This window comes from Oncorhynchus keta, chromosome 14 (assembly GCF_023373465.1).
Source record: "Oncorhynchus keta strain PuntledgeMale-10-30-2019 chromosome 14, Oket_V2, whole genome shotgun sequence".
In the NCBI taxonomy this organism is placed as follows: Eukaryota; Metazoa; Chordata; class Actinopteri; order Salmoniformes; family Salmonidae; genus Oncorhynchus; species Oncorhynchus keta.
In genome coordinates this window covers 35,453,880-35,468,168 of record NC_068434.1, presented here as the reverse complement: position 1 = coordinate 35,468,168, position 14,289 = coordinate 35,453,880, and the positions used below count along the sequence as shown (strand labels likewise).

Below are 14,289 nucleotides of genomic sequence, written 5' to 3'. Positions count from 1 at the left end.
ACACAGGCAGCAGGTTAGAGCAGAAACACACAGGCACCAGGCTAGTAAAGTCTATCAGTTTTTAATGACAGACAAATAGGGTTATTTCTGAGGTCAGGGCTTTGCATAATTTCCCATTGGTTTAATCACTTTTATTTTCCAGGCTGATTGCCAAGACAAAACAAAGAGGAGATGTACCCACCCAGCCACAACACAACCAGAGGAGAGAGAGAGTGAATGGGAGAGGCAGTGAAGAGAAGGGCAAATTGGCAATTTTGTAAATTAGGTTGTTCTTCATTTTACAATAGACTCAAATTAAATAGGTGGTTAGGTTATACTTTTATTAAACCATGCACAAAGAATGAACCAGGAATATGATATTACAATGGCAATATCATGGTTAAAACTCTGTTTTTCATCCCATCACAAAACCTCAGGAGAATGAATTTACTAAAGTTGTTTGAACTTCAAGTATTGACCAGCTAAGGACAATGGGCCAAATCCTAACTGTGACTTTCTGAACTTGGATAAAAGTGCCAATAGTGTTTTTACAATTCCAAACATGAGTTTAATCTGAGAAAGTTGGTTACAGTAGTTTACAGCTATACAATCGCTTCGGCAGTCTTATCAAGACACACAGTACCAGTCCTTCCTAATACTGTCTCCCTTTCTCCTATACATGTATTTCAACATTTCTTCTCTTTCTTACACAAACCAAAACAACGAATAAAGTTGTAACTAATTCCATAGCGCTTAAAGGGAATGTATCCATGAAGTGAATAATATTCATTGCTTAAGCGGAATATTCACTACATGGATACATTCCCTTTAAGCACTGAACAGTCCCTGTTAATCCTGTCAACAAAGGAAGTAAACAACAGCAAAGGCAAAGCACAGGAAACAACATGGAACATTCAGGTGAATAGAGCCACTATTACAGTGGCTGATCCTGGATGTCACCAGAGTCATATAAATATATGGCTCTGGATGTCAGTGGGAGACAAATGACATACTTCAAACATGCAGTAATGACATACTTCTGACATCTGCAGGCAGAGATGGTGTACAGTATGTTAGCGGAGTTCTCCATCATTGTCTAATACAAGGCCTGTTTATAATATAATAATATAATTATTATTATTAATAATAATAATAATAATAATAATAATAATAATAATAATAATATGGCCTGTTCCCAAATGGATGGACCTGCTCATAACAGACAAGGCGATGGTGATGTAGGCACAGCATAACTAATATAGACAAAATCATGATCAACAAAACACATCTTTACAAAAACAACTCCACAACATGGGGCGAATTAGAGATCAAACGAGAAAATATTCTTCTTTTGAGTCAGAATCCATTACAACTTTTTTGTTTGTGTTTGAGATCAGACTTGATGGATTTGATATCAAAAGTCAAATACCTCACAATATACTGTCTGCCCTACAAAGGCAAAACGCAATAACTACGAATTTTGATCAGAATATATCAGAAATTGCTGTCTTTTACATAAAAAGATTTGAAGTCAGATTTTGCAGTAAAAAAACAAACATAGGCACTGCGTTTTGTAGGGCAGTACGTACAGACGAACGTAGTGCTTTTTGATACTGCTGAACAATAACCTAAAACACGTATGCCTTATCAATGAAGCCCAACTGTAGAATCAATAACTCACTTCAGTCTTAGCTAAAGAAAGAAAACACACGAGGAGAGTTGAACCGCATTCATCTAAGCAGCACCGTTATAAAGAAACAATACCGAATTAAATGCATTGGATTAGTATTTAAATGTATTTACAATGATACAACGTTACGATCACAACGACTCGATCTGTTCATGAAGAGGCAGGACTATAGCTAATTAAACGAGCTAACTTCTACGGCGATATGATAGCATACATACATACTGTACATATATACTTAAAGTCTATTTACAGAGCTACCTTAACAACAGTTGTAAAGATGATCTATTTGTTAAAGGGAAAACTTAGACATCTCCCTCAGTAAAATAAGTGACATTCTAACAAATAAAATCATCTGCATTGTATTAAACATTCCCCCATTCAATATGAACACAAATGAACTGAAACTAGACAGCTGTACAGCACATGCCCTCATAAAGTAATACGAACATTTAATGATTATCTACATAGATACATCAGGTCTGGATGGAACCACCACAGACAGCTAGAAATACAGCTTTGCACTGGCAAAATCCTCGAGGAAAACCTGTTGCAGGCACTGTAGTCCCTTTATCGTGCACTGCTTTTCACCAGGGCCCATAAGCGCTCTGGTCAAAAGTAGCCCACCATGTAGGGAATAGGGTGCCATTTGGGGCGAGCGTCGAGTCTCAGCACAGAAACGGTCGAGTCAGTCCTCAGGTGAGGAAAGAGCATTATTCGGATCATTTAGGACTGTGCAACAGCAGCTACAGTAGCTATGACGTTTCAAAACTCAAGTAGACCAGTGTCAGTGCCTGCCTGTCAGTAATGACCTCATTTACACCAGAATCTCTCAAAATGATGCATCAATTCAACCTGTACTGTTCATTACAAACATGTAGATTAAGTGACCCATACATTTTATTTCCCATTATACCACAGAGCTAAAGAATAACTGCCTTGTATATTTAGCATAGACTTAGCCCTTATCTATGAATAAATTCCAGCAAACCTGCCATATTAGTGTTTATGCAGCAACCTTGTCTACACGACCACTGCCCATGAACACAACCTATTTCTGAAACCTGAGAGCATCTACAGTACATGTACCTGTGGGAGGAGTTTTGCATTTGGATATTACCCGAGCACAGGAAAGAAAACATGTTCACATGTTCCTGTGTTTAATACTACAATGCAGGTTGGAATGAATTGGGACCTCAGTCATTTCAATCCTTTAGAATCTGTTAGAAAAGGTTTTCCCTATCTTACAGCAGGTCAGTAGAAAGGCAGTACCTCTCTCTCAAGAGTGTTTTAAACCAACTGGCCTTCTCATTTCCTGCCTCTTGCCTTTCAATGTTTAAAGGCTTCTCATTTGGTAGCAGTCCTCAGCATTCCGCTCTAAACCACTAAAACCTTTCCATTTCGCCGTGCACTTCTCCCTCATTTCATGAAACCATATCTATTTTACAGACATCATCATCTCTAAATAGTCCACAATTCTGCCATTATTTTTCTTCATTGATAGTTTCCATTCAGGGCAGTTTTAATTACACTTGCAAGGCATAAACTGTCTAAAACAATCAAATGCATAATTTAAAGGATAACCTTGGGTATTTGTAGCCTGATCCCAGATCTGTTTGTGCTCTTGCCAACTCCATTGCTTGTCAATGAGTAAGAAAGAGTTGGCATGCTAGTACAAACAGACTGGCACTCAGGCTAGGGCATTTACAGAACCAGGTTTAGTATAATACAGCACCCCTCCCATCCACCAGGCTGGTCGGGGGTGAGAGGTCGAGGGCTAGAGGTGTGGGGTTAGGCAGGGGTAGAGCTCTTGTCGTTGCCCAGGCTGGGTCTGGGGTCTGCTCTGAGGGGTTTGTGCTGAGGGCTGCTCCTCAGGTTGTCATCCATCTGCAGGAGAACAAACACAGTCAGTAACCATACATTGAGATTTTGTCTCACTGACCTACACACAATAATACCCCATAATGTAAAAAGAAATTAATAAAAAATGAAAAGCTGAGATGTCTTGAGTCAATAAGTATTTAACCCCTTTGTTATGGGAAGCCCAAATATGTACAGGAGTAAAACTGTGCTAACAAATCACATACATTTTTTGGAAAGACTACCCCAATTATCTGTAAGGTCCCTCAGTCGAGTACTGAATTTCAAGAACAGATTCAACCACACCAAGGTTTCTCAAGGGCACCAACTGGTAGATGTGTAAAAATACAAATGCAAACCCCAAATATCCCTTTGAGCATATTAACAATGCTTCGGATGGTGTATCAATACAGCCAAATACTACAAAGATACTGGCTCCTTCCTAACTCAGTTGTTGGAGAGGAAGGAAACTGCTCAGGGATTTCACCATGAGGACAATGGGGATTTTAAAACAATTACCGAGTTTAATGGTTGTGATATGAGAACTGAACATTTTAGTTACTCACCAAATACTAACCTAAATGACAGAGTGGAAAGAAGGAAGCCTGCACAGAATAAAAATATTCCAAAACATACTTCCTGTTTGCAACAAGCCACTTTTTTTTTTATTCTTAAAATTTTGTAAGCAATTTCGTGGTATCCAATTGTTTAGTAGCTACTATCTTGTCTCATCGCTACAACTCCCATGCGTCCTCCGATACACAACCCAACCAAGCCGCACTGCTTCTTAACACAGCGCGCATCCAACCCGGAAGCCAGCCTCCCGGTCGCGGCCGGTTACGGCAGAGCCTGGTAGCGAACCCAGGGTCTCTGGTGGCAGAGCCCTTAACCACTGCGCCACCCGGGAGGCCAACTTTTTAAAAACTTTAACTTGCCTAGTTAAATAAAGGTTAAGAACAAATTCTTATTTACAACAACGGCCTAGGAACAGTGGGTTAACTAACTGCCTTGCTCAGGGGCAGAACGATGGTTACTGTCAGCTCAGGGATTCGATCTAGCAACATACTAAAGAATTTTAAAAAGAGTAATGGGCAAATGTTGTACAATCCAGATGTGCAAAGCTCTTAGAGACATACCCAGAAAGACTCACAGCTGTAATCGCTGCCAAAGGTGTCTCACACGTATTGTCTCAGGGGGGGGTGAATACTTATCTAATCAATTAATTTGTGTTTTATTTTTCATTAAATGTTACAATTTTTCCTCTACTTTGACATTAAAGTATTTTGCGTAGATCGTTGACCAAAAATGACAATTCAACTCTTTTTCATCCAACTTTTTAACACAACAAAATGAGGAAAATAACAAGAGGTGTGAATACTTTCCGAAGGCACTGTATAACACAGTTACTAAACCACAATATAAACACACACAAACAGAAGAAGTGAACTAATCTTGATATACGTACAACAACAAAAAAGTGTCTAACTAAATGCTCACAATATACTCCAATGACTAACACAACACACGCAAATACACACGGAGACGAGAGCAGCAGGACCTTCTCTATGAGGTTGGACTCTTTGTTTACAAGCTGAGTGAGTTTCTGCAGGTTGGCATCCACCGTCTCCTGAACCGGCTGGGGAGACCCTGGAGAGAGAGGGTGGGTGGAGCAGGAACAGGAACAAGGGGAGAGAGAGAGCCCATTATACTAAGAAAGCCCAGATACAGAGAGCAGAGAGAGATATGCCAGAACGCAGCAGAAGTTCTCCATCACAGCCCAGACAAAAGAAGCAATAAACCGTGTTCGTTCGCCGACGCACCGACACAGGCACATACACAGACTGTTAGGTATTTGCTCCTGCTGCAAATGACAACTTGGCAAAAGTTGTACGTCCTGTGTTTAGAAAAGGCTTTGCAGGACCTGAAGTTCACCAGATTTTCACTGACACGTTCTATTAAAAAAACACAGCATGATCTTTGTAACCCTTACCCAATACCCTGGACCTGAAGCAATCATCAATGTATAAACTCTCTCACACACACACACACACACACACACACACACACACACACACACACACACACACACACACACACACACACACACACACACACACACACACACACACACACACACACACACACACACACACACACACACACACACACACACACACACAATAGAGCGCTGGTCTCACCGGGATGACTGCTGAAGTGAGCGTTGAGTATGTGGTCACAGAAGCGCTGGAGATTGTCCAGCTGTCTGAGGTGGCTCTGCAGAGGGCTGCTGGGTAGGCTGGCCTTGTGGAGGGGAGCTACAAAGCCAAACACAAACGCATCCAGACTGCATGGCCTGGGCCACAGAGAAAGACAGCTACATTAATACACCACACAGAATATAATCACACCCAGCCTAATCTAGCATCTGACCAAATTACACAAGAACTCACGTGTTCCCAAAGAAGTAGTAGGCCATCCCCAATCTGTGGGAAAGCAGATTCAGACACTCCTTAGCTTCACTGTAAATCTGACGAGAGAGGGGACGGGGAAAGGTGAATTTACTTAGAATGCAGGGTCGGGATATCATTTGGTATCAAGTAGTCCCCACAATGTATGTTCCTGTCCTACCTTTCCCTCCATGGTGTGTAGAGGAGATCTGTCCTACCTTTCCCTCCATGGTGTGGAGAGGGGATCTGTCCTACCTTTCCCTCCACCTCAGTGATAGTGTGTAGAGGGGATCTGTCCTACCTTTCCCTCCATGGTGTGTAGAGGGGATCTGTCCTACCTTTCCCTCCACCTCAGTGATAGTGTGTAGAGGGGATCTGTCCTACCTTTCCCTCCATGGTGTGTAGAGGGGATCTGTCCTACCTTTCCCTCCACCTCAGTGATAGTGTGTAGAGGGGATCTGTCCTACCTTTCCCTCCATGGTGTGTAGAGGAATCTGTCCTACCTTTCCCTCCACCTCAGTGATAGTGTGTAGAGGGGATCTGTCCTACCTTTCCCTCCATGGTGTGTAGAGGGGATCTGTCCTACCTTTCCCTCCACCTCAGTGATAGTGTGTAGAGGGGATCTGTCCTACCTTTCCCTCCACCTCAGTGATAGTGTGTAGAGGGGATCTGTCCTACCTTTCCCTCCACCTCAGTGATAGTGTGTGGAGGGGATCTGTCCTACCTTTCCCTCCATCTCAGTGATGGTGTGTAGAGAGATCTGTCCTACCAGTGATGGTGTGTAGAGGAATCTTCCCTCCATCTCAGTGATGGTGTGTAGAGGAATCTGTCCTACCTTTCCCTCCATCTCAGTGATGGTGTGTAGAGGGATCTGTCCTACCTTTCCCTCCATCTCAGTGATAGTGTGTAGAGGGGATCTGTCCTACCTTTCCCTCCACCTCAGTGATAGTGTGTAGAGGGGATCTGTCCTACCTTTCCCTCCATCTCAGTGATAGTGTGTAGAGGGGATCTGTCCTACCTTTCCCTCCATCTCAGTGATGGTGTGTAGAGGGATCTGTCCTACCTTTCCCTCCATCTCAGTGATAGTGTGTAGAGGGGATCTGTCCTACCTTTCCCTCCACCTCAGTGATGGTGTGTAGAGGAATCTGTCCTACCTTTCCCTCCATCTCAGTGATAGTGTGTAGAGGGGATCTGTCCTACCTTTCCCTCCACCTCAGTGATAGTGTGTAGAGGAGACTCTCCCTTGGTCAGCAGGATCCGGGACAGGGCTGTGTTGGCATGGCGACCAGGGACCAGGAAGTTGAGGGGAAAGGGAGAGCGGGAGGCGAACCACGGCCGAGTCAGGTTAGCATAGTTCTCAGCATCCACCCAGAATGTGTGTAACTACAGGACAACACACACACACACACACACACACACACACACACACACACACACACACACACACACACACACACACACACACACACACACAGAGAGAGAATACATATTTAGAATACATATTTAGAATACAGTACACAATACAGGGCACATAACACTCAGTACACAAACAAAAAACTGCTGGACTTTAAAAATGTGTCTAAGTGCAAAACAACATACACACCCACAACAATCAGCACACAACACAACTACACACACGGGTTGTTCCTACCAGGGCTGGTCGTAGTTTCTCCTCCAGTAGAGCGATGTAGGCCATGGTGTCTGCTCCCTGCCTCGCCGACAACTCATAGTCTGCATTAAACCTCTGCTAGACAACACACAGGCTTTGTTATTAGCACTGCACTGCAAATACAGCTCATAGTCTGCATTGAACCTCTGCTAGACAACACACAGGCTTTGTTGTTAGCACTGCACTGCAAATACAGCTCATAGTCTGCATTAAACCTCTGCTAGACAACACACAGGCTTTGTTGTTAGCACTGCACTGCAAATACAGCTCATAGTCTGCATTAAACCTCTGCTAGACAACACACAGGCTTTGTTGTTAGCACTGCACTGAAAATACAGCTCATAGTCTGCATTAAACCTCTGCTAGACAACACACAGGCTTTGTTGTTAGCACTGCAAATACAGCTCATAGTCTGCATTAAACCTCTGCTAGACAACACACAGGCTTTGTTGTTAGCACTGCACTGCAAATACAGCTCATAGTCTGCATTAAACCTCTGCTAGACAACACACAGGCTTTGTTGTTAGCACTGCAAATACAGCTCATAGTCTGCATTAAACCTCTGCTAGACAACACACAGGCTTTGTTGTTAGCACTGCACTGAAAATACAGCTCATAGTCTGCATTAAACCTCTGCTAGACAACACACAGGCTTTGTTGTTAGCACTGCAAATACAGCTCATAGTCTGCATTAAACCTCTGCTAGACAACACACAGGCTTTGTTGTTAGCACTGCACTGAAAATACAGCTCATAGTCTGCATTAAACCTCTGCTAGACAACACACAGGCTTTGTTGTTAGCACTGCAAATACAGCTCGTAGTCTGCATTAAACCTCTGCTAGACAACACACAGGCTTTGTTGTTAGCACTGCACTGCAAATACAGCTCATAGTCTGCATTAAACCTCTGCTAGACAACACACAGGCTTTGTTGTTAGCACTGCACTGCAAATACAGCTCATAGTCTGCATTAAACCTCTGCTAGACAACACACAGGCTTTGTTGTTAGCACTGCACTGAAAATACAGCTCATAGTCTGCATTAAACCTCTGCTAGACAACACACAGGCTTTGTTGTTAGCACTGCACTGCAAATACAGCTCATAGTCTGCATTAAACCTCTGCTAGACAACACACAGGCTTTGTTGTTAGCACTGCACTGAAAATACAGCTCATAGTCTGCATTAAACCTCTGCTAGACAACACACAGGCTTTGTTGTTAGCACTGCACTGCAAATACAGCTCATAGTCTGCATTAAACCTCTGCTAGACAACACACAGGCTTTGTTGTTAGCACTGCACTGCAAATACAGTTCTTAAAAAGGTCATTTATGGTGAAGGCAGAAATGAGACTTTACCTGTTTTCTCAGGAAGTTGAGAATCTGAGCAGGTTCGGTTATTGTGGATCCCTGGTAGACCAACTCTGGCACTGTGCCTGTAGTGTTGGATAGAGGGGAAACAGTGGGCCAGTAGTGTTGGTTATAGGGGAGTTTGACAGTGTCTTTCATCCTGTGCTACTGCACAATCCATATGTCATGGACTACACAACTACAGTAGAGCAGGCATAGAGACAACACCTCAGACTGACAATGTGCTATATTTATAGTAAGCAGTCAATTTGATAGTCTTGCATCAGATAGTCATGTATCTATTCCTACCTACTGTAGTAGCCTAGTGATGTTTTTTTTACATGGTGAAATGACATAATAATTATCATGTTATTACTTGTATAAGAAGAACTGAATTCTGTTTCTTTGGACTTTAAACCAAGCAGCAGTACCTGTCAAAGTCTTCCACGTCCAGTCTATGGGAGTTACTGTGATCGTGGCTCCAGAGAACTTGGCATAGGCCTGAGAGAGAGCATAGATACATTAGTTGTTCAGAGGAATGACAAGAAATAAGAGTATTTGACAACTTTACTGAACAACACTTTATTATAAAGCCTACACAATAACAATAACCAATAATGGTAGAAGATATGACAGTCATTTGTCATGAACTGTCCCTTGCTCTAGCCAGGTAAGATCATATCAATGTTGTCAGAGTACTATGTAGGCTTTCTTATCAATGTTGTCAGAGTACTATGTAGGCTTTCCTATCAATGTTGTCAGAGTACTATGAAGTTTCATATCAATGTCGTCAGAGTACTATGTAGGCTTTCATATCAATGTTGTCAGAGTACTATGTAGACTTTCCTATCAATGTTGTCAGAGTACTATGTAGGCTTTCCTATCAATGTTGTCAGAGTACTATGAAGTTTCATATCAATGTTGTCAGAGTATTATGTAGGCTTTCCTATCAATGTTGTCAGAGTACTATGTAGGCTTTCATATCAATGTTGTCAGAGTACTATGTAGGCTTTCCAATCAATGTTGTCAGAGTATTATGTAGGCTTTCCTATCAATGTTGTCAGAGTACTATGTAGGCTTTCATATCAATGTTGTCAGAGTACTATGTAGGCTTTCATATCAATGTTGTCAGAGTACTATGTAGGCTTTCCTATCAATGTTGTCAGAGTATTATGTAGGCTTTCCTATCAATGTTGTCAGAGTACTATGTAGGCTTTCATATCAATGTTGTCAGAGTACTATGTAGGCTTTCCTATCAATGTTGTCAGAGTACTATGTAGGCTTTCATATCAATGTTGTCAGAGTACTATGTAGGCTTTCCTATCAATGTTGTCAGAGTACTATGTAGGCTTTCCTATCAATGTTGTCAGAGTACTATGTAGGCTTTCATATCAATGTTGTCAGAGTACTATGTAGGCTTTCATATCAATGTTGTCAGAGTACTATGTAGGCTTTCCTATCAATGTTGTCAGAGTACTATGTAGGCTTTCATATCAATGTTGTCAGAGTACTATGTAGGCTTTCCTATCAATGTTGTCAGAGTACTATGTAGGCTTTCATATCAATGTTGTCAGAGTACTATGTAGGCTTTCATATCATTGTTGTCAGAGTACTATGTAGGCTTTCCTATCAATGTTGTCAGAGTACTATGTAGGCTTTCATATCAATGTTGTCAAAGTAGTACACGTTCTGGGGTATGGCATGTTAAGCTCTGTAAGATATGAGGGCTGTGACGATACCAGAATCACAATATTCTTTCCATGGCAAAAATTAAACCACGAAGCAAACCAAACTCGTTGGTCCTTTAAAAAACTGTATGTAAAATATTGTGTGCTATAGCTTAGAAAAGAAATACATTTGACTCTGGGTGACAACTTAAACATGTTTGTTTGCAGAATTAGTGCAGTTTTCCCCCCAAAAGTTAAAGTAACACTTTATTTGGATAGTCTATAATAGAGCATCTACAGATGGACTATCAGTAACATTTCAACTAACTATCTACTAACCCTAGCATTAACCTCAACCCTTTCCCCAACTCTAACCTTAACCCTTATTATAAACCGTACCCTAACCCTAACCTCAGCAAGCAGTTTCTTATCAACAGATAGTCAGTTTCTTATCAACAGATAGTCAGTTGCTTATCAACAGATAGTCAGTTGCTTATCAACAGAATGTTTGTTGATAGTCCATCTGTAGATGCTCCATCCAAATAAAGTGTGTCTGAGGCTTCGCGTTTTGTTTCCACCGCACTACGGAGTATGGCTATACTGGTATCGTCACGGCCCTACAAGATATCACTAGGTATCATTTGGCATTGGCTCCAGTTCTAAAAGCAGACTATCAGCATAGTGGGTAAGCACCAAGAACAACAATACAGATATGGCAGTCCTAGTGGACAAGTGACAGTGATAACACACATGGCAACGTGAGGCCATATCTATTGACTTAAAAAAAGAGACCACATTTAACAATCTGAGTTCTTTGTAAATCTCATAGTCAATAGATATGGCTAGGCAAAGAGTAGCCCAGAAAGGTAGCTATGAGGAAAAGTGTAGTCCAGAGGAAATGCAGGAAACATGTAGGCTTATAGTATCATGCCAAATTGTTTTGTTGACACTGTCAGCCAGCAAATTATCTGGCAGCTGTACACCTTTTTCAACAGGAACGGTGTCACCTTGTTATGAGAGCTTGTGCAAATTCGTTGCATTGTTCATACAGTATCTGCAACTAGCCTATAGGGAACGGGATCATGCAAGTGTCCTAGCAAAATGGGAATATGTTCAAATTAACTACTGGGATACATAACTACACAGTTAAGCATAAGAAGACAGGAGAATGGTCGTACCGAGGACAGTAGTAGTAAATCAAGATAGAGCTGACCTTGAACTTGAAGAAATGTTAGCAATGAGAATGGCATCTGACAGCTATTAGCTACTGTAGCTAGTTAGCTACAGACAGTTAGACAAATTCTGAACAGTGCACGTTGTTAGTTGGTTCAAGTTTTCATTGAAAAGCCTCTAAAAGGCTAGATGATTAGAAAAAACAAAATACCAAATGTCGATTCTACCACTAATACTTAGCTAACTTTCCAGTTTGTTAATGTTAGCTAGCTAGCTAAAATAGCTCAATCTTGTTGATGGTTTTGCATCATCAGAGGTGAAGATTGTCAGATAAAACAATGAGAAATGTAGCCATGCAGTACAACATTCGTGACACAAAGATCATATCATAATTTCGTATTTTATGAACGCATTTACCAGCACTATGAGAGACTCTGTGTGGACGGAAGGCAAACCCCAATCACCTCCCCAGCATCTCAGCTCCATGGTGGCCGCCATGTTTGTTTGCTGCCGTGATCAGGAAGTGGGTGATGTCAAAAAAAAGTATATTCAAATAGTATATTTCTACGACAAACAGGACTGATGGTTTACTCCTCCTGGGTTGCTGGCCATTAGCTGCTGGCTTACTCCTCCTGAGGTCCAAACACATTAGCTCACTTACATCACACAATTAATTTTTTTAAACAGTGCATCATATAACATTATTACACCACTGCATATCTACAATACAAAATGTATAATACCACTATGCAACAATTTTACAATGTGTGTAGTGTGTGTGTGTGTGTGTGTGTGTGTGTGTGTGTGTGTGTGTGTGTGTGTGTGTGTGTGTGTGTGTGTGTGTGTGTGTGTGTGTGTGTGTGCCTCTTCACAGTCCGCATTGTTCTGTTTTTTAAATATGATTTTACTGCTTGCATTATTTACTTGATGTGGAATAGAGTTCCATATAGTCATGACTCTGTGTAGTACTGTGCGCTTCCAGGAGTCTGTTCTGGACTTAGGGACGGTGAATAGACCCCTTGTGACATACCTTGTGGGATCAATACCTCTCACAAAGACAAGTAGTAATGCATTCAATCCCTCCTCTACTTTGAACCAGGAGAGATTGACAGGGATGTAATTGATGTCAACTGTAATATTCCCATGTCCCTCTTTGTGACACTTGACCATATGACTGGGTCAAGGTGCAACAAAACTAGGGCCTGTAGGACTTGTTCTGTTGATAACAATGTCAAGAAAGCAGAGCAGCACTTTATTACAGACAGACCTCTCCCCACCTCAGCTAACATTGCATCATTATGTTTTGATCATGACCGTTTACAATCCAGGCTTACACCAAGCAGTTTAGTCTCCTCAACTTACCAAATGATTCATTACACGATTTAGTTGAGGTTTAGGGTTTTATTGAATGGTTTGTCACCAATTACAATGCTTTAAGTTTTTCACTTATTTAATACTAGTTTATTTCCCCAAAAAGTTTACTACGGGTTGGCTTATTGGTCAGCTGTTTGGGCCAGTAAAGGGTGCTTTGCTATTCTTGGGTAGCGGAATCAATCAATCAAATCTATTTATAAAGCCTTTTTTACATCAGCAGATGTCACAAAGTGCTATACAGAAACCCAGCCTAAAACCCCAAACAGCAAGCAATGCAGATGTAGAAGTGCGGTGGCTAGGAAAAACTCCTTAGAAAGTCAGGAACCTAGGAAGAAACCTAGAGAGGAACCAGGCTCTGAGAGGTGGCCAGTCCTCTTCTGGCTGTGCCGGGTGGAGATTATAACAGTACATGGTCATTAAGGCCTGTTTGTTCTTCAAGATGTTCAAACATTCATAGATGACCAGCAGGATCAAAATGACATTTGCTTCCCTCCAGGGGGACACACTTTCCTGCAGGCTTAGATTGAAGAGATAAAAAAAATAGGAGTGGCAATATAGTCTGCAATAATCCTCAGTAATGTTCTATCAAAATTGTCAGACCCAGGTGGCTTGTCATTGTTGTTAGATAACAATACTTTTTTCACCTCTTCCACGCCCACTTTACGGATGTGTGTTCTTCAATGATTGTCCTTCAATTACATTGCAACCTGCAGGGCCCGTATTCATTAACTGCAGCTCTATGACCATAAAACCTATGATTATGAGGGGGTGACTCCATTACTAGGAAGTTACATAGCGGAACAATTATGGCAGTCAGACTTGACTGGTCTAACTCTACATGTCCATGCATATGGCAATGGACTCTCCATGTCTTAAAATAGTAATTCTTTTAAAGGTGGTTTTCTACTACAGTATATAGGTCTCCTGGGCCCTACATCTTTACAAGATAGTAAATATCATAAGTGCTATGTCCAGGAGAAAGATTGTGAAGTATTTATGACATGGTCATGCATTGTGTAATTTTCAGTAACTCTTATTCCTTCCAGCTGGTTTTATCTGTATTTTTCCCTTTGTGTCATAGGCAA

At 41.5% G+C, this 14,289-nt stretch overlaps 1 protein-coding gene across 4 annotated transcripts; it reads right to left on the bottom strand.

Annotated features, from left to right (window-relative positions):
- Window positions 1–299: 299 nt before the first annotated feature.
- Window positions 300–12,518, bottom strand: mtx3 (metaxin 3). 4 transcript variants are annotated; one of them, XM_052461613.1, is made up of 10 exons: window positions 12,248–12,511; window positions 9,422–9,491; window positions 9,000–9,076; window positions 7,625–7,720; window positions 7,174–7,356; window positions 6,992–7,036; window positions 5,977–6,053; window positions 5,725–5,879; window positions 5,085–5,173; window positions 300–3,553 (listed from the first exon to the last, which is right to left on the bottom strand). In XM_052461613.1, exons 1-10 carry the CDS (start codon window positions 12,326–12,328, stop codon window positions 3,458–3,460), a joined length of 969 nt encoding a protein of 322 aa, XP_052317573.1. In that variant the 5' UTR covers window positions 12,329–12,511; the 3' UTR covers window positions 300–3,457. The 4 variants fall into 4 exon arrangements, with proteins under 4 accessions (XP_052317573.1, XP_052317572.1, XP_052317574.1 ...); XM_052461612.1 differs by lacking the exon at window positions 6,992–7,036 and adding an exon at window positions 6,809–6,853; XM_052461614.1 differs by lacking the exon at window positions 6,992–7,036 and adding an exon at window positions 6,809–6,853 and having other exon boundaries at window positions 7,625–7,717; window positions 12,248–12,502.
- Between the last annotated feature and the right edge of the window lie 1,771 nt (window positions 12,519–14,289).